The sequence below is a fragment of the Pipistrellus kuhlii genome, unplaced genomic scaffold, assembly GCF_014108245.1.
Source record: "Pipistrellus kuhlii isolate mPipKuh1 unplaced genomic scaffold, mPipKuh1.p scaffold_m20_p_50, whole genome shotgun sequence".
Taxonomy (NCBI): domain Eukaryota; kingdom Metazoa; phylum Chordata; class Mammalia; order Chiroptera; family Vespertilionidae; genus Pipistrellus; species Pipistrellus kuhlii.
Genome location: NW_023425552.1, coordinates 1,906,612 through 1,926,599, shown reverse-complemented (window position 1 = coordinate 1,926,599; position 19,988 = coordinate 1,906,612). Strand labels below are relative to the sequence as shown.

Below are 19,988 nucleotides of genomic sequence, written 5' to 3'. Positions count from 1 at the left end.
TGACTCGGGATAAAAAAGGATTTCATAAACCAGATCAAAAAGCACAAACCATAGTTTGTCCAGTTTTACTACACTGCAACCAAGGATTGTATAATCAAGACATCATAAAAAGAGTGAAAAGGCAAGACCAACCTAGCGAATTTATTTGCAATATGTGAGCTGACAAAGAATTAGTATCTACTAAACATCAATAAAAAAGATCCCAACACAGAAGTGGACAGAAAACTTAAATAGGAATTATACATAAAAACAACAACAACAACAACTTAGTAGCTGGTAAGTATGCAAAGAGTTACTCAGCCTTATTATTAGTCTTGGACAGTACATTTTCACATACACCAAAGAAAAGTGTATTTTCACATTCACCAAATTGGACACAAAAGGTCAGAAGAAAAAAAAAGTGCATGTCAGCAAGGTCCTCTAAGCTCCTACCCCTCCTGCTCCCAACTTGTTCCTAAAATCCCCTCTGGTAATTAAGCAAGCCAGAATCAAACTCTACTTCTTCAACCCAAAATATTTTTGAAAAATCATGTTTTCCGTCCGACAGAAATGTCAGAAAGTCTTTCGCTTGAACATGATGCTGTAGAGCCTGGACATCAGCATTCTGTACTTGGACTGGTTCTAAGTATCTACACGACAGCAGGTGCCTTTAAGACGTGGTGTGAACACAGACCTTCAAGATGTGGTGTGAACACGGACCTTTAAGAAGGTGGTGTGAACATGGACCTTTAAGAAGGTGGTGTGAACACAGACCTTTAAGACGTGGTGTGAACACGGACCTTTAAGAAAGGTGGTGTGAACACGGACCTTTAAAACGTGGTGTGAACACAGACCTTTAAGACGTGGTGTGAACACGGACCTTTAAGAAGGTGGTGTGAACACGGACCTTTAAGAAGTGTTGTGAACACGAACCTTTAAGAAGGTGGTGTGAACACGGACCTTTAAGAAGTGTTGTGAACACGGACCTTTAAGACGTGGTGTGAACACGGACCTTTAAGACGTGGTGTGAACTTGGACCTTTAAGACGTGGGAACTTGGACCCCCTGCGAAATGTCCGTGAGGCTCGAGCTCGCAACCGTACCTTGCTCTCTCCCGGGCGGCGTCCTCACGGGCCTTCTCCTTTTCTTGCCTCTGCTGCTCAATCCGCGCCTCTTGCTCCTTCCTCTTCATTAGCAGTTCTTCCACCCGGGCCTGCCGCTCTGCCTCCAGTGCTCGCTTTCGTTCCTGATGCCAGAAATGTTTTAGAAGATGTTAGGTTTATGTGAAAATGACACAGCTTTGCCATCAACGTCCATATTAAAACCATGGAGAGCCCTGGCTTGTCATTAAGGTTTGCTTCACGAACTTAAACAAAAATCAAACCGCAGCAATGTATGGTTTTCGTAGTTTACCAGTGTTACACATGATGATCAGAATAAATGCTACGTTCGGCAGATACTATGTTATTCATATTCCACAAGAACCTAATAAGTATTTTGTGGTTACTCACTTCTAAAGCCCTGTGTTTAGAAATGGTTCTAGAAATACCAAAACATCACGAAGAAAGCAGAGTTAACAGATTTTATATCCGGACTATGCTTTCATAAAGGAGTTAGTGGAGAAAAGCTTGCGGCAAGGAGAAAGAGCATTGTATATTGGCATAGTGGTTCAAAGGCGGGCACTGGGTCCCCTTATTTACCAGCTGGGTGGCCTGGTCTAAGTACATTATGTCTGTGCCTTTGTTTACCGAGAGACCGACAATTGTCACCAACATGAAGGCGGAAGACATTTTATCAAAACGGGGTGAATGCATGTGCCTAGTGTCTTTCTGCCGGGTGGGGCACTTGGGCTAATCTCTCACCTCCTTTCATCCAGCCCCCACCCTCCCCTCCCCTGACGTCTGTCCGTCTGTCCCATGTAGCTATGCCTTGGCTGTGAGTACCGGCAATGCACTGCTCCGGGACCTGGTCAGAGGGAAACTCCTGCTCCACGGAAGCATCTTGCCAGGGAGGGATTCCATAAACGTGCTGATAAGGGAGCACGGCTGTATGAAGTGAATCTATATTAAGGTGACCAAACGTCCCGCTTTTGGTGGGACAGCCCCGATTTTGAACAATTTGTCTCGCAGTGTTTTAAAAAAGTCCCGATTTTTGGGATGTGGGACAAATTTTTCAAAATCGGGACTGTCCTGCCAAAAGCGGGATGTCTGGTCACCTTCATCTATATCCTTCCAGATAAAGAGCAAACTATGGCCCAGGAGTTGGAATAGTGTCTCCTCACTCTCACGCCTTATGAAACCTCCTGGAACCACAGGGCTTGGTCTCTGGCAGCTTAAGGGAGAGTCTGCCCCCCCGCCCCCGCCCCCCTTTATAAGAGGCGGCAGGTGCTCCATAGATGTTGCCAAATAGAATTCTACCTGGACAGCTTCGTCACGTGCTTGCTTTTCCTCCTGTCTTCGCTGCCGCTCTTCCTGTAGCTCATTCAGCCTCTGCTCATACTCCTTCAGTTTCGATAACACATCGTGGCGTTTGTTCTGGGCTTCCAGGGTATTGATGAAAGCGATTTCATTTACCTTCAATAAAAAACAAAGTGAATTTCAAATAAAGTGAATTCTAGGGTAGGCCACAAAAATAAACGTTACAGTCTTTATATATATTATAACGTAAACCAGTATGAAGGCATAAAACAAAAGTGTAGTAGTCTATGAGTGTTTTCTTCAATGTTTACCTAAAAAAATGAATAATAATACACTTATAAAATAAATCCTTAGGCCTCAGTAAGAACTGATATAAAGCCAAAACCGGTTTGGCTCAGTGGATAGAGCGTCGGCCTGCGAACTTTAATGTCCCAGGTTTGATTCCGGTTAAGACCATGTACCTTGGTTGCGGGCACATCACCGGTGGGGGGTATGCAGGAGGCAGTTAGTCAATGTTTCTCTCATCAATGTTTCTAACTCTCTATCCCTCTCCTTTCCTCTCTGTAAAAAAATCAGTAAAATACATATATATATATATTTTAAAGTACTGATATAAAGGTCTGCCACAGAAAGTACTTTAAGTCAACAAATTAGGATTCTTATAGAGACCATCTTATAAAGTTCTACATAATATCCTTATAATCTGCAACCATACAAATTACATTGAGGTTAAAACAATTTCATATACGTATTCTAAGGAGTTTGGACAAACCTCAAATAACAAATCATTTTCTTCAACATATACTAAGTGAATGACACTTAGGTACACCCTCAACTTCATATACTCTGATTCTTCAAGAGTCCAGCACAACTTGACAGCAGTGTTCATGAGTAAAGTGTAGATAATGAGAACGCTGGAAAAAAGTCAGTGGGGTTGAACATTTCATTTTTTTTCTTTTTAAAAAAAATCTTCACTCGAGGATATTTTTCCATTGATTTTTAGACAGAGTAGGAGAGAGAGGGAGAGACAGAGAGAAACATCAATGGGAGAGAAACACATCGATTGGTTGCGGGCCAGGGAGGAGCCTGCAACCGAGATACAGGCCTTTGAGTGGAATCGAACCCAGGATCCTTCAGTCCACAGACAGATGCTCTATCCACTGAGCAAAACTGGCTAGGGCAGAGTTTTCATGCTTTAAAGCCAGAAAAATACAGTGAAATGGGGAAGTAAAGGCTGAGCTACGCTCTTTGACAGAAGCAAAGACTCCAGGAACCCGTCACTACATCTGCTACCTCTGACAGCCAGAAGCAGCCCTGCACAAACAGCCAGCGCTTCTCAGCAAAGCCATTCGACACGTAAAGAAAAGGATTTCCAACAACTGGTGCTGAAACATTAGTTATCCACACGGTAAAATGGCTTCTTAACCCTCGCCTTCACCATATACAAAAAATAACCCAAAATGGAACAAAGACATCATTGTAAAATTAAAAGCTTCTAGAAAGAAACTTGAGAAAAAAATCTTAGTAACCTTAGGTTAAGGTAAAGCTTTTTAAAATAGGATGTAAAACTCACCAAATACAGAAGAAAAAAGGCCAACGTTTTGAATTTTATCAATTTGTAGGACTTCAAAAGGTACTGTTACAGAACTGAAAAGGCGTGGTTCAGTGGTTAAGTATAGACCTAAGAACCAGGAGGTCAGGGTTCGATTCCCGGTCAGGGCACATGCCCGGGTTGCAGGCTCCATCCCCAGTGTGGGGTGTGCAGGAGGCAGCCGATCAATGATTCTCTCATCATTGATGTTTCCATCTCTCTCCCCCTCCTTTCCTCTCTCTCACTCTCAAAACCAATAAAAACTTTATTTTTTAAAGGCAATCCACAGATTGAGAGAAAATATATGCAAAACACACATCAAGCCTACTGGTTTGGCTCAGTGGATAGAGTGTCAGCCTTCGAACTGAAGGATCTCAGGTTCGATTCCTGTCAAGGGCACATGCCCAGGATGCAGGCTTGATCCCAGTAAAGGGCATGTAGAAAGCAGCTAATCAATGATTCTCTCTTCATTGATGTTTCTATCTCTCTTCCTCTCTGAAATCAATACAAATGTGTTTTAAAAACACACACAGATTGATTTCCAGTCAAGGGCACATACCTGGACAGCAAGTTCAATCCCTGGCCCTGGTTGGGGAGCATGCAGGAGGCAACCAATCAAAGTGTCTCTCTCACATTGGTATTTCTCTCTCTCTGTCTCCCTCCCTCCCTTACAGTCTCTCTTAAAATCACATTCTCGCCATAACTGGTTTGGCTCAGTGGATAGAGCGTCGGCCTTCGGACTCAAGGGTCCCAGGTTTGATTCCGGTCATGGGCATGCACCTTGGTTGCAGGCACATCCCCAGTGGCTGATGTGCAGGAGGAAGCTGATCGATGTTTCTCTCTCATCGATGTTTCTAGCTTTCTATCCCTCTCCCTTCCTCTCTATAGAAAATCAATAAAATATATTTTATTTCTATCCCTTTCCCTTCCTCTCTATAGAAAATCAATAAAGGAGGATCCAAGATGGCTGCTCGGGTAGACACCTAACCGCAGCAGCACACAACAATTTCAATGGAATACAACTAAAATGTAGAGTGGACATCGCCCAGAGCTTCAGACTGACTGAAAATTCTACAACAAGAAGGAAAGAGAAAACCAGAAGGAAAGTCAGAGGAGCTGAAAAAGAGCCTAAGGTACGGAGACATGCTGCGCGCTCGCACGCACGCACGCGCGCGAGGAGAGGTCACAGCCGGAGAGCAGGAGAGGACTGGATGCTGCCTGGCGTTCCCTAGCAGGAAGGAAATAAAACCCCCAGCCTGGGCTAAACCCCCGAACCGGCAGCACTGACCCCCAGTTATGAGCCAGACCCTGGGGACCCAGGCTCCGGCGGGGGAGACGGGGCTGTGAGGCGGAATCCCAAGTGAGCAGCAAAAAGCAGGGCCCCCGGAGTCGCGCGCACATTGTGCGCAGAGGACTGAATGTTGACTTTGATGCTGGATTACCCTAACGTGAAGAAACAAAGCCTCCGGCGGCACTGTGCCTCAGTCTGGACTGCTCTGAACCCCAGTCCTGGACCAGACCCTGGGGACCCAGGCTTGGGCAGGGGGAGACGGGGCTGTGAGGCGGAATCCCAGGGGAGTGGCGAAAAGCGGAGCCCCCAGAGTCGCGCGCACTGCGCGTAGAGGACAGTCTGTTGACTCTGATCCTGGACTCCCCTAGCGGGAAGGAGAAAAAAAAAAGCTCCAGACTGGAGGAATGCGACAGGGGGCAGGAACCCCTGCCGGACACCAGCCAGCTGGGCGCCAGCAGGGAGCCGGGTGCCGGGGCCCTCAGGGGGTGGGGGGTTGCCCCTGAGCCATCGACCTCTGAGCGCGGGCAATGGAGCCAAGGCCGGGGGCTGCTTCCTGGGTGGCGCCGACCCCGGCAACAGGCTGGAACAGCGCGGGAGCCCGTGGAGAACAAAGGGGTGCCACAGGCCAACCTGCTGAGCTCCCAGGACAGGAGGAAGAAACCAAAGTTCTCAATGTGAAGACATCAAGTGAGAGCAAAAGATAGTAAAATTACTTAAGAAAGAATACAAAGAAGATCTTGAAAATTCAAAGACTAAGTCAGAACTCAACTCACCAGCCAACATTGCAACATAAATGCGTTAAAAAAAAAAAAAAAAAAAAAAAAAAAAAGGACAGAATGTTGGAACAGCGGCGGCCAGGCCTAGAGTGGCCAGGCACAAAGCAATGGCAACCGGGCCCGGAGCAGCAACGGCCAGGCCCCAGAGCAGCAGCAGCCAGAACCAGAGCAACAACAGCCAGCACTGGAGCAGCCAGACCTGGGGCAGTGGCAGCCAGGCCTGAGGCGGAGGCAGCCAAGCCCAGGGAGGCCAGTCCAGGAACACCCAGACACGGAGTGGCCGGGCCCGAAGAAGCCGGGCCCAGAGCAGCCGGGTTGGGAGCAGCCAGGTCCAGAATAGCAGTAGCCAAGCCCGGAGCATCCAGGCTGGGAGCGGCCAGACTTGGAGCGGCCGGGCCCGGGGCAGCCGGGCTCAGGGCAGCCGGGCTCAGGGCAGCCGGGTCTGGTGCGGCCAGGCCCGGAGCAGCGGCTGCCAGGCTGGGAGCGGCCAGGCCCGGAGCAGCCGGGTCGGGTGTGACCAGGCCCGGAGCAGCAGCAGCCAGGTCCAGAGCAACTAGGTCGGGAGCAGCGGTGACCAGACCTGGAGCAGCTGGTTGTGGAACAAACCAGAGCAACAGAGGCCAGGCCCGGAACAGCCAGGCCCGGAACAGCTCGCTCCTCGCCTGCCCCTGCCCCATGGCTGCCTCTCAGACATGGCTGGAAACTTTTGTGGGAACTTGAGGGTCTGCTGAATCAAGTGATGAAGGCTTAGATCTGGATGTGTTGAGTTAGTATAGGGCTGGGGTGTTGATCTGTGAGTGCCTTGGGTGGGGCCTGGATGAGGCTGGTTGACCTATTTGGAAATATCTTTTGTGTGAAATGTATCATTGGGCATGTGGTGGTATTATTGATATGAGAAAATGCTAAGTAGCTGATTTACTATCTGAAAAGGGATTTACTATCGGGGAAAGGGAGGGAGGAAGAGACTGAACATAAACTGCACCTATGGATGAGGACAATGGAGGATGGGGAGGGGGCGGAGGGTGAGGTGGGAACCTGATGGAGGGGGGAAGAAATGAGGAACCTTTGTAACAATATGAATAATAAAGATTGATTTAAAAAAAAATTAAAAAAAAGAAAAAAAAAGAAAATCAATAAAATATATTTAAAAAAATAAATAAAATCACATTCTCAGGTGAGGATTAACAACAACAAAAGAAGTTAAACATGAACATGTGAACCTATCATGATACATGCTCAGGTATTTACTCAAGAAAATAAAAGCACCCATCTGCACAGAGACTGGTACATGAATATTCAATGCAGTTATAGCTGAAAACAAACGTCCATCAACAGCTGCTGAGTTAACAAATTATGGTAATTCTATTCAGCGGTATATACTTCTCAGCCATGAAAAAGTAACTGATATACACAACAGCGGGAATAAAATCAAAATAACGAAGCTGAGTGAAAGACACCAGAGGAGAGTCCACACTGTATGATTCTATTCATGTAAAATTCTAGAAAATGTTTACGGCTACAGTGACAAAAAGCAGGTCAGAAATTGCATGGCAACAGTTGGAGGAAGGAATGAATTACAAGAAAGCATGAAGAAACTTTTGAGGGTGATGGAATTGTTTATAATCTTCACGATATGATAGTTGCAGGAATATATACATGTCAAAACTCATCACACTGATGCTTTACATATGTGCTATCCATTGTCTGTCAATTATACCTCAATAAAGCTGTAAAAAATACACACACACACACACCATAGGATTATTGTAAAGACAAGATACTGCACCTAGTAAGCTTAAAATGAGCCTGTAAAAATGCACTGGCCAACACCGGTGTGGCTCAGTGGATAGAGCATTGGCCTGCGGACTGAAGGGTCCTGGGTTTGATTCCGGTCAAGGGCACGTACCTTGGTTGCGGGCACATCCCCAGTGGGGGTGTGTGCAGGAGGCAGCTGGTCAATGTTTCTCTCTCAGTGACGTTTCTAGTTCTCTATCCTTCTCCCTTCCTCTCTGTGGAAAATCAATAAAATATATATTTAAAAAATGCTCTGATATTCTGGGCAGAATAGACATTTGATAAACGTAAGTTTTTAATATGACAACTGTGAAAAGGACTTGGGTAATTCAATGCGCGAAGCACCTAAGATACGGGTACTTACCTTCGCTTCTTCCTCTTGTGCTTTTTTCACTATTGCTTGTAACTGCAGTTCTCGCTTGAATTCAGCATGAAGCAGTTTCTCCTCCATCATCCTGCGTCGCTGATCTAGCAGTTCGTCCTTCCACTTCCGGACATCCTTTTCCTGCACAGAGTGAAGTACCGCAGCCTCACTGTCAGCACACAGTCATTTAACAGACGTGCAGACTGCTGGTCAGCTTAGGACTTATACGTGGAAAGAGTAAATGGAGCAGACTACAGAGACAGACTGCTCACGTTCATAATCTAATTTACTGGCCTGTTTTCAAGATTGAGTCAATAGATGCCAAATCCGGTGTGGCTCAGTGGATAGAGCGTCAGCCTGCGGACTGAAAGGCCCCGGGTTCGATTCCCATCAGGGCATGTACCTTGGCTGCGGGCACATCCCCAGTAGGGGATGTGCAAGAGGCAGCTGATGGATGATTCTCTCTCATCGATGTTTCTAACTCTCTATCCCTCTCTCTTCCTTTCTGTAAAAAATCAATAAAATGTATTAAAAAAAAAAAAAAAGATTGAGTCTATATAGATCCAAATCTTAAGAGCTGTGCATTAGGCCTGGCTCAATCAAAATACCTGCTGTCATATTGCACTATGAGTAAGCTTCCATTAAAATGAAAATAGTGTATTTGTTAGCCTCATAAACCAAATGTCTCTAGTAACCAAATTCAAGATAATTATTTCCTTGAGAATGCGAAATGGTGAGAAGTCTGAAAAATTACATTCATTTGCATAAAAAAGGAAAAAGAGCCTCCAGAAGAACAAAAATAGATATGTTTCCTTTAGTTCCTTAAAACAATATAAAAAGTAGTGGAAACCGGTTTGGCTCAGTGGGTAGAGCATCGGGCTTGCGGACTCAAAGGTCCCAGGTTCGGTTCCGGTCAAGGGCATGTAACTTGGTTGTGGGCACATTCCCAGGTGAGGGGTGTGCAGGAGACACCTGATCGGTGTTTCTCTATCATTGATGTTTCTAACTCTCTATCCCTCTCCCTTCCTCTCTGTAAAAAAATCAATAAAATATATTAAAAAAAAAAAAAAAAAAAGTAAAAGTCTCTGCTCTAGGAAACCCAATCAGCACCGATGGGAATAAATTATAGAGAATCAGATGTTGGCTCAACATGAATGAGCTGCTCCATTATGTGTTTAAATGCCTAGAAGAGTCTGACACGGGAACAGCACAGATAGAATCCGGGGGACACATCCTTAAAGCCCTGAGTGAGGGGGGTGCCGGAAGCAGCACTTCGCCTCTCCTCTACATTGTGTTCGCATCTGCAAAATGGGCTCAGCGCCTGTTGAACTCTGCATCTCCCACAGTTACTATGGCGATCAGGTGAGAGCATGCATGTATCGGTGTTGAAACAATACCTTTTATGCAAATGCAAGGTGGGATTTATCAATGAAAGTGATGGAAGGGATACCTACATGGGTGAGGAAAATAAACCAGAGAACCACAGTGCACAATGTCAAGCACTGATCTCCAGGTAAGTGGAGGCCATATTGCATATTAAGAAAACGATTACAAACACAGTGCAGCTTCCCTTCGGGCAGCTTCCTTGCTCTTCCTTCCTCTCTCAGACACGTTCTTGGGGCGCTGGCAGCCATGTCGAGCAGACAGGGCGGAAGTGAGGTCTACAGCAGCTGATAAGAGGACCTGGAGGCGGCCGAAACCAGTTTGGCTCAGTGGATAGAGCATTGGTCTGTGGACCGAAAGGTCCCAGGTTCAATTCTGGTCAAGGGCATGTACATTGGTTGCGGGCACATCCCCAGTGAGGGGTGTGCAGGAGGAAGCTGGTTGATGTACCTCTCTCATCGATGTACCTCTCTCATCGATGTTTCTAGCTCTCTATCCCTCTCCTCTCTGTAAAAAATCAATAAATTAAAAAAAAAAGGAGAACCTGGAGGCGGATCTGTCAGCTCCAGTGACTGCTGTCCCACCAACAGCTTGACTAACCTCGTGAGACTCTGAGCAGAAGTCCTGGGCGAGCCCACAGAGATTGAGCTAAGGAGTGTGTGTTGCAGGCCACCAAGCTTTGAGCGCGTTTGTTTCAGAAAACACAGCACTAACACAGCATGCACCTACATCTGCCACATGCAGGCAACACTACACTGAGCAAGCCTCCTAGAAGTGCTACAGTTTACACACCTGCCACATGTAATCATCACAGCAGGCTGGTAACTACAGTTTCATGTTACAGAGAAACAAACGGAAACCAGTGTTGTTAAAGTAACTTGCTCCAGGCACCGTATCGTATGTAGCAAAACCAGGCCTTGGCCTGGTGGGCCACCTAGGGTCCATGTTCCTTCCGCTGTGCCACACTGATAGGAAGAACCTGCTCTGAATACTGCTGGTAAGAATCTCGCCTGTAATTCTCACCACTGCCCACTTATTCAAACTTCACCAAATGAGGCTCAAACCTGCCCTCCCCCCCAAGTCTTCTACTCTGTGCACAGACTCCCCAAGGAAACCCAGCAACAAAACAGCAAATATAACCCAGGCCTGCCGAGGCCGGTGTGGCTCAGTGGATAGAACATTGGCCTGCAGACTGAAAGGTCCCGGGTTCGATTCCGGTCAACGGCATGTACCTTGGTTGCGAGCACATCCCTAGTAGTGGGGGGTGTGCAAGAGGCAGCTGATCGATGTCTCTCTCTCATCGATGTTTCAAACTCTCTATCCTTCTACCTTCCTCTCTGTAAAAAATCAATAAAATATATTTAAAACAAAAACAAAAACAAAAAAACAGAACCCAGGCCAACGCTGCAAAATAAGAATTTACTATATAGCTAACGCAGGAATTACAAATTCTTTTCACAGGTAACCTTCTGTAATCCAACATACATCAATACTTTGTTTCCTAGAATATTCCGTTCTTTTTATGGTTCTTTTAGCCTCTCTCAGACCATTAGAAAAGAAGCCCATCCATTTAAGGCTATCATAATGTCCTAAATATTAAAAACTCACCCTTTCTAACAATTTCTGAAGCTTTAATGTTTTCTCTTCCCGTAACTTTTCCCTTAGCTGCTGTGCCTTCATCTGTTTTTCTTCATGTTTCTTCTTCGATTCCGCAATTGTTCTATTAATACAAGCAAATAAACAGGCGACACGAATGTTTACATGATAAAAACCAAAAATATTCTCTTTCGTCTTCCAAATTCTAAAAATAAATGTAAAAAGTACACAAAGATAATTTCGGTCTAACATGGCAGGAAAACACTGTCACTTTTCAGAGAATCTGAACTGTCCTGAGTCACGTGTCTTAAAATGTTACACGGCAGTCGAAATCGGTGTGGCTCAGTGGATAGAGCGTCAGCCTGCGGACTGGAAGGTCCCGGGTTCGATTCCAGTCAAAGGCATGTACCTTGGTTGTGGGCACATCCCCAGTAGGGGGCGTGCAGGAGGCAGCTGATGGATATTTCTCTCTCATCGATGCTTCTAACTCTCTATCCCTCTCTCTTCTTCTCTGTAAAAAAAAAAAAAAAATCAATAAAATATATATTCTTTTTTAAAAAAATGTTACCCGGCAACTCTACTGGACAGTTGAGAACGGCTAGTGTCCCTCCTGCAAAATATCTTAAATGAACTTTCTGAGGCCAGACCTTTTGCGAGACGGGGAGGAGAGTTTCTCATGCATGTGAATTCCATGTCCTGGAGGTCTCGCAGGCTCCTCCTCTACAATATCCCCCCAGGATGTATTTTGGCGCCAAGATTCACGAGCTGTTCATGAAAAAGGAAACCACTGTTACTGTTTAAGCACATAGTTCTGTAAAGCTAACAATCGAGGACAGACTTTTAAAAGGCATCAGCATTCTGACTCCTAACTTTTTATTTTACATGGAAGTTCGTGTAATAAGATCGTCTACTGTAGACCCCTCTACCTGTACAAGACACACACACACACACACGTAATACCTTCATAATCCGCAAGGACATCATTCCAGTCCATAGACAGACCACAGAAAAACACATTTCCACCACCCATGCTGGCCTAAAATATAATAAGAAAAATTCAAAAACAAATATTTGAGCACAAGTATATCCTTAAAAAGTAAACTGTGTATGAAAATTTCCCAGCTTATGCTAGTAATACATTTCATCTAATAACTAGCTCAAAACCAGAACAAAGCACAGACCCCTTATGTTCACCATAATAACCAAGTTAAAAATGTTCTTGGAGGTTGCCAAGACCGGTTTGGCTCAATGGATAGAGCGTCGGCTTGGGGACTGAAGGGCCCGGGTTCGATTCCGGTCAGGGGCATGTACCTTGGTTGCGGGCATATCCCCGGTGGGGGGTGTGCAAGAGGCAGCTGATTGATGACTCTCTCTCATCGATGTTTCTGACTCTCTGTTTCTCTCCCTTCCTCTCTGTGCAAAATCAATAAAATATATTAAAAAAAAAAAAAAATGTTCTTGGAGGCTGAAAGGTCCCGGGTTCGATTCCGGTCAAGGGCATGTACCTTGGTTGCAGGCGTATCCCCAGTAGGGGGTGTGCAAGAGGCGGCTGATCAATGACTCTCTCTCATCGATGTTTCTAACTCTCTATCTCTCTCCCTTCCTCTCTGTACAAAATCAATAAAATATATTTTTTTTAAAAAATGCCGTAGTGTAAACATTTTAAGAGGAAGACAAATCTACTTGCCATTTAATAGCAGAGACAAATCAAGTGAATTAAAAAAAGAAACACATTGGGCCCAGCCAGCATGGTTAAGCCGATGCTTAACCTATGAACCCAGAGGTCAGGGTTCAATTCCAGTCAGGGCACAGGCCCGGGTTGTGGGCTCCATCCCCAGGAGGAGGCCTGAATGAGGCAATTGATCAATGATTCTCTCTCATCATGGATGTTTCTCTCTCTCTCTTCCTCTCCTTTCCTCTCTGAAGTCAATAAAAGTATATTTTAGAAAAAGAAAAAAAAAATCCCTCTCATCAACAAACTTGAGTATGCTGAGCACTTAGTGACAGCAAAGCATCCTATCACTTGCTTTTGATTAGAATAAAAACAATAGTCGAAACCGGTTTGGCTCTGTGGGTAGAGCGTTGGCCTGCGCTCTGAAGGGTCCCGGATTCGATTCCGGTCAAGGGCATGTGCCTTGGTTGCGGACACATCTCCAGTGGGAGGTGTGCAGGAGGCAGCTGATCGATGTTTCATTGATGTTTCTAGCTCTCTATCCCTCTCCCTTCCTCTCTTAAAACATCAATAAAATATTTATTTTTTAAAAGATAGAATAAAAGCAATAAAATACCTTAGATTCTTCTTCAATCTCTACAATTACAATCTGACTTTCTGAGATTCAATATCTTGATTTGTAAAAAGAATATAATTTCTAACCTGTCAAATGCATTGTATTAAAAACTTTTAATAATGTTAAAGTGCTAAAATAATGTTAAAGTGCTAAAACTTTTAATAATGTTAAAGTGCTAAAATAAGTGTTGTTATCCATCGTCTTAATCACACAGAAGGATGATACAGTTGTTGAAGATAATTTTAAAAGTTGTTTTAAAAAGGACTGGATGAACTCTAGGTCCCGCTGGCCATAAGAATTTTACTTTTGAATATACTTTTTTGGAACAATTATAAAATTCTAAAGGCTCACAGAAAAATCGCTGTCGTTGTCAGCTTCAATATTAATATCATTGTTTTCTTCGGCCTCGATTTCTCTGGTTAATTGTTCTTCCTCAGCAATGGCGCTAGCAATGGCTTCTTCATTGGCCTTTTCTAGGCGATCTGCCAGCTCCTCCTTTTTAGCCAGAACTTCCGCCATGGACTGCAAGTTAAAAACAAACAGCGGGAAAAATCACCACTGACTGGTAAGTTCAGTAATCATCTCACTCTTTATATTCTAATCGCACACTCAACGGTACACAGCATATAGCACTGTTCCAGGATTATAAGACCTCAGGTCCAGTACAGGCTTACCCACTCGCTAGCTCTGTGACTGGAACGTTTCTTAAAAGCAAGAGCCTATTTTGTATGTTGTAACATGGTACAATAATCCATGACTTACCTTCTTTACCAGACTGCTGAGTATGAGAAACTGTGAAGTTGTATAAATAACAGGTATTATTATTAATGAAGTGTCAATTTCATTTGCATGCAAACAATTCAAGTTATAGATCAAATATCTTAAAAATGAAGGAAAACCATCCTATATAATTTTTCTTTAAATATTTTTATTGATTTTTGACAGAGAGGAAGGGAGAGAGAGAGCCAGAAATGTCAATAAGAGAGAAACATCGACCAGCCTCCTCTTGCACACCCCCCACCGGGGATGTACCTGCAACCAATGTACATGCCCTTGACCGGAATCGAACCCAGGACCCCTCAGTCCGCAGGCCGATGCTCTACCACTGAGCCAAACCAGTTTTGGTGGAAAACCATCCTATATAATAAAAGGCTAATATGCAAGTTGACCAGATGGTAGAATGACTAGTCGCTATGACATGCACTGACCACCAGGGGGCGAACGTTCAATGCAGAAGCGGTCTCCTGGTGGTCAGTGCGATGTCCAACTGCAGGCTTAGGCCCACTCCTTGTGGGCCTAAGCCATCAGTCGTACATCAGCCATGGGCTCCTGGACTGCAAGAGGACGCAGGCTGGACTGAGGGACACCTCCTTCCCTCGTGAGTGCATGAATTTTGTGCACTGGGCCTCTAGTTTTACAATAAAGGAAACAGAGAAAGAATTTATGTAATGTTGATGATACCTAACTTAGATATATGTATTACAAGTAATATAGATCAGAATCATTAATTTATAAATCCCCATATAGTTAGCTAAATACATATACAAATATAGCTCCAAGGTTATATTCAGATATTTCCATATCCCTCTGTTGAGTGATAGAACAAGTACAAAAAATGGGCTTAGACATAGGAGATCTGGACAATATTATCTACAAAACTGACCTCATTGTTTTCCCAAGAGAAATGAAAATATGTGTTCAAAACAAAGGCTAATGTTCATGACGCCTTCGTAACAGAAACCTGGGGAAAACTCAAACATGTCATGAAATGAATGGATGAATAAATATACTGTGTTACATGCATACAACAGAATAGGCCTAAAGACAACAAAAAAGAATGAATTAGTACACAACTACACGGATGAAATGCGAAACAAGCAACTTGAGTGAAAGAAGCCACACAAAGATTACATTATTTCACTGACATAAAGTTCTGAAAATACCAATTAATAAATAGTGACAGCAGGAAAATGATGACCTGGAAAGGGTGCAAGGAATGGCAGAAAGGGGGCATGCCAAGGGAGGAATGTGGACACTTTTAGGGCAATCGGTGTGTTCATTATCCTGACTGTAGAGATAATTTCATAGTTATAAACATATCAGCATTGACCAGTTTATATATTTCAGATATGTGAAGTTTACTGAAAATCAATCATACCTCAATAAAGGCATTTAAAAATGCAGCCGAAACTGGTTTGGCTCAGTGGATAGAGCGTTGGCCTGTGGACTGAAAGGTTCCAGGTTCAATTCCGGTCAAGGGCATGTACATTGGTTGTGGGCACATACCCGGTGGGGGTGTGCAGGAGGCAGCTGGTCGATGGTTCTCTCTTATCGATGTTTCTAGTTCTCTATCCCTATCCCTTCCTCTCTGTAATAAATAAAAAATATTTTTTTAAATGCAAATGCTTGAGCCCTAGCTCAAAAATGATTGGTTGGGAGTAGAACCCAGGCTCTGCCATCTCCTTGAAAGCTTCCCCTGCTCCTTGCCATCTCGCCTCTCTACCCTCTGCCCCATACAACCAGACCCTCCCTGGGAATACAATGGGATAAGGGAGTTTAGATGAGAGTCTATGTCTTTATATCATAAAGTTTTTCTCTAGAACACATGTGTCAAACACAAGGCCCGTGGGCCAAATCCGTCCCGCCAGGCCTTGCAATGTGGCCTGCACCGCACTGTCATCACTGCACTCCGCTGCGTTTCCATCACAATGACAGTTTATGACTGTTCAATAAACCATTCGGCCCGCGATTTAGGCTGGATTTTAGATTTTGGCCCCTTCTCTGATTGAGTTCGACACCCCTACTCTAGAATAATATAGAAGCTGACTGCTGTTATGTCCCACACAGACATTACAACATCAGAGATTTAAAAATACAAATAGTAAAGCTGAAATATTTAATTTCACAAAAAGTAAGTTCACACATGAGCCCATTTCTTCAATTGTGTCTTGCCCCGAGTACATTTCAATTTAGTCTCTGAAGACCTGAAAAGACGTTACCTACGAGTAGACCTTAAGGATTAAGTGATGATTCCATTACCCACATGTAAGTTTCACTATTTTCACACTGTGAATTTCAAATAAATATCTGAATACGTGATTTTTAAAAAAATACATTTTATTGATTTTTAACAGAGAGAAAGGGAGAGAGATAGAGAGCTAGAAACGTCGATGAGAGAGAAACATCGACCAGCTGCCTCTTACACACCCCCTACCGGGGATGTGCCCGCAACCAAGGTACATGCCCTTGACCGGAATCGAACCTGGGACCTTTCGGTCCACAGTCCGACGCTCTACCAGTGAGCCAAACCAGTTTCGGCGTATTGAAACTATTTTCATTTCTACCTTAGTCACAAGAAAATTAGCAGTAAGAAAAACTAAAAGTTTCTTTTATTATTTCTGAATAGGCCTGGGAGTTAAAAAAAAAAAAAAAAAAAAAGTAACAGTAAGTGACAACGAAATGACCTAGCAAGTGTTTGACTAAGATAAGTTATAATGCTTCTAAAATTTTAAAACTGTCACTTCCTTGTTAGAGCTGAAAATAGCTCTTACAAATGGTTTTTCCTGATGCAAATCCACATTAAACTTTGTATGTTAACACAATTCACTCAAAACAATTCCAAATTAGTATAGACTTAGAGAAAATTACATAATGAATAATACTACAATAGTTGTTGAGATAGCATTTAATCCAATTTAAATGAGGGTTTTATCCACAGAGAGCTGACCTAAGGTTTTTCTCTTTCCTTCAATAAAATCAGTGCTCATATACCATCCCATTAATAAATAAGTGTTCTGCAGCTGTTAGATAAGAATCCAGAGACTCTGGATTCCCAGGACTTATAAAGTCGAGTAACATGTAATTTGCAATATGGATATAGTTATAAATGAGAACATTTACAGTTTATTACAATGTACAGCAGTATAAAAAAGTGACTATTGCCGAAACCGGTTTGGCACTGGGGATGTGCCCGCAACCAACACACATGCCCTTGACCGGAATCAAACCCAGGACCTTTCAGACTGACGCTCTACCGCTGAGCCAAACCGGTTTCGGCTGTGAAGAGAACTTTTAACACTCATCCCAGTGTGCACCATTTCCCATCTATCAGAGCTGCATGTGCACACAAGACTTGCTATCGACTCAGTTCCTTAACGCTAGACTGAAAAACACATTCAACCTGAAAGACTCTGAGCAAGTTAAGTCACACATTCTCATTTTCTTCCTCTACAAAACAAGCAGTTTGATAAAAATAAAATGTTAAACTAAAATCATCCATACAATGCTTTGTAAAAAAAAAAAAAAAAAGTGCTTTGTAAAGTGTAAAATAACACATAATACAATTTATTATTATTGGGGTTTATGCCTCAATCATAGGTTATCACTTTAACGTATTTGCTCGTAATTCTGATAAGTTGTTCTTACCAAGTTAGCAGCACTCACATTTGAAATCTCTGAAGAGTCCATTTCACTTTCTATCCGTGCTTGCTCTGTTGACAATCTCTCTTCCTTGGTGTGCAAAGGAGGCGAGTCGTCGCGCTGGTTAATGGAAACACACACGGTATCCCCTTGGACAGCAGGCACTTCAGAACTTCGCACAGAACTGTCTGGTAAGCTGCTACTGCTGCCAGAGTTCTTGCTGTCATCCAGCGTACTCGCTGTGAACTAACAAAATGCATTTACACAATGAGTCCGAGATAGTGAGAGATACTAAAGACTATACTTTAAAGCAGTTGTTAAGTGGCTGGCAAAACTTAACGCTCATCTTTTTCTGTATGTTTCAAGTGTAAACGAAAAGGAACCATTAAGCAAGCAGCCACAAATTTTTTGTGCAAACCAACTACGCATAGGGCGCTGAGTGCTTTAAAACATTAAGCAACGTATACTGTAATTATATCTCACGTTAGGAGTCTGTTCCTGATGAGCACTTTAAGATATGCCTCACAAAAGAAATCTAGTCACAAGTATAATATTTTGCCTTATATTCAAATAACTAAAGGCATTTACATGGTTTTTGTGTAGGCTGTCTATTATAAAATGAAGGCACTTTTCATCAAAATATATACTTTGTGGGCATTTTATTAAAAAATACAAAGCATACTCTCTTTGGATACCATTAACAACCTCTAAGCATCTTTCATGAATCCCCAACATAGTACATAATACCGATTCTCAGATCGAAGAGAGATACACCATACGTAGTACAGTATATATAAGCACAGTTTCAGGATGAAGTTCATATTCTTTAGATTTCGACATCCTCCCATTCCCCTTTAAGAATATCTAACACTCACTAGAGGCCCGGTGCACTACATTCGTGAATGGGGATGGGGGGGAGGTCCCTCAGCTCGGCCTGCACCCTCTCACAATCCAGGATCCCTCGGGGATGTCCGCCTGCCTATCTGATTGCACCTAACCACTTGCCTGTCTGCCTGATCGCCCTTATCCTCATCTGCCTCGGCCCCCGCCATCATGGCTTCATCCAGAATGACGTCCAGAAGGTTGTTTGGCTGTCTGGTCTAACTATCATATTATGCTTTTATTATTATAGATAAGTAACATAATGTGAAAACAACTGGATTAGGCTGAATACATATTCATTTTTTAAAACCTGTCTATTCCAGTGAATAGAAATAAGCCTTTATTTTCACCTCAGGAAGCAGTTGTGTTTTCCAATAACATTCAAGAATAATGAGCTCCACACAGAACTGAAATCTAAAATTTTGAATTTAAAACGCACATTACTACTTAAATAAACATTAGATAAATACTGCAGTGGCCATAAAATTCTGAGTTTGATTAATTATTTATCTAAATATTAAACTTGGCCAAGTATTATAAACTACTTTAAAAATTCTATTGGTCAGAACTTAAAGTGTCCCAAAGTGTTGATTTTATTGGGTCGGCAAGTAAGTAATTGCGGATTTTTTAAAGAAAATCAAAGACAATTTTTTCATGGAACTAAATAACTTTATTCTGTAATGTATTGCCCATTTTGATCAATGACCTTTTGCCATCTTTCAGGCAGCATCATAATCCCACGTTCAAAAAACTTCTGGTTTTTATTAGCAAAAAACTGAATCAGGTACGATTTGACATCATCATCATTATTGAAATTTTTACCATTCAAGGAGTTTTGTAAAGATCGAAACAAAAAGTAATCAGATGGTGCAAGGTCAGGATTATATGGTGGATGTGGCAAAACATCCCAACCAAGCTCCATTAATTTTTGCTGAGTGACCAAAGATGTGTGTGGCCTTGCATTGTCATGATGGAATACAACACCTTTTCGATTTGTCAATTTGGGCCGCTTTTCTTCAACTGCATTGTTTAATTTCATTAGTTGTTCAATGTAGACATCAGAATTGATCGTTCGGTTGGGTGGTAAGAGTTCAAAGTAGACAATTCCTTTGTAATCCCACCAAACTGATAACAAAACCTTCTTTTGATGAATATCAGCTTTTGATGTTGTTTGAGTTGGTTCACCTGGCCTGCTCCACGATCTTTTCC

At 43.1% G+C, this 19,988-nt stretch overlaps 1 protein-coding gene across 4 annotated transcripts in view; it reads right to left on the bottom strand.

Moving 5' to 3' along the window:
- SCAPER (S-phase cyclin A associated protein in the ER) overlaps positions 1-19,988 on the bottom strand; it is a 163,725-nt gene that overhangs the window by 103,825 nt on the left and 39,912 nt on the right. For 3 of the 4 annotated variants that reach the window (XM_045573439.1, XM_045573438.1, XM_045573440.1), the window contains exons 10-17: positions 17,904-18,143; positions 13,830-14,000; positions 12,151-12,226; positions 11,838-11,955; positions 11,203-11,314; positions 8,212-8,352; positions 2,396-2,551; positions 1,082-1,224 (exon numbers count right to left, since the gene is read on the bottom strand). In XM_045573439.1, the coding sequence (XP_045429395.1) occupies positions 1,082-1,224; positions 2,396-2,551; positions 8,212-8,352; positions 11,203-11,314; positions 11,838-11,955; positions 12,151-12,226; positions 13,830-14,000; positions 17,904-18,143 (1,157 nt within the window). The remainder of the gene's footprint in view (positions 1-1,081; positions 1,225-2,395; positions 2,552-8,211; positions 8,353-11,202; positions 11,315-11,837; positions 11,956-12,150; positions 12,227-13,829; positions 14,001-17,903; positions 18,144-19,988) is intronic. The other variant, XM_036415597.2, reaches the window with a different exon arrangement.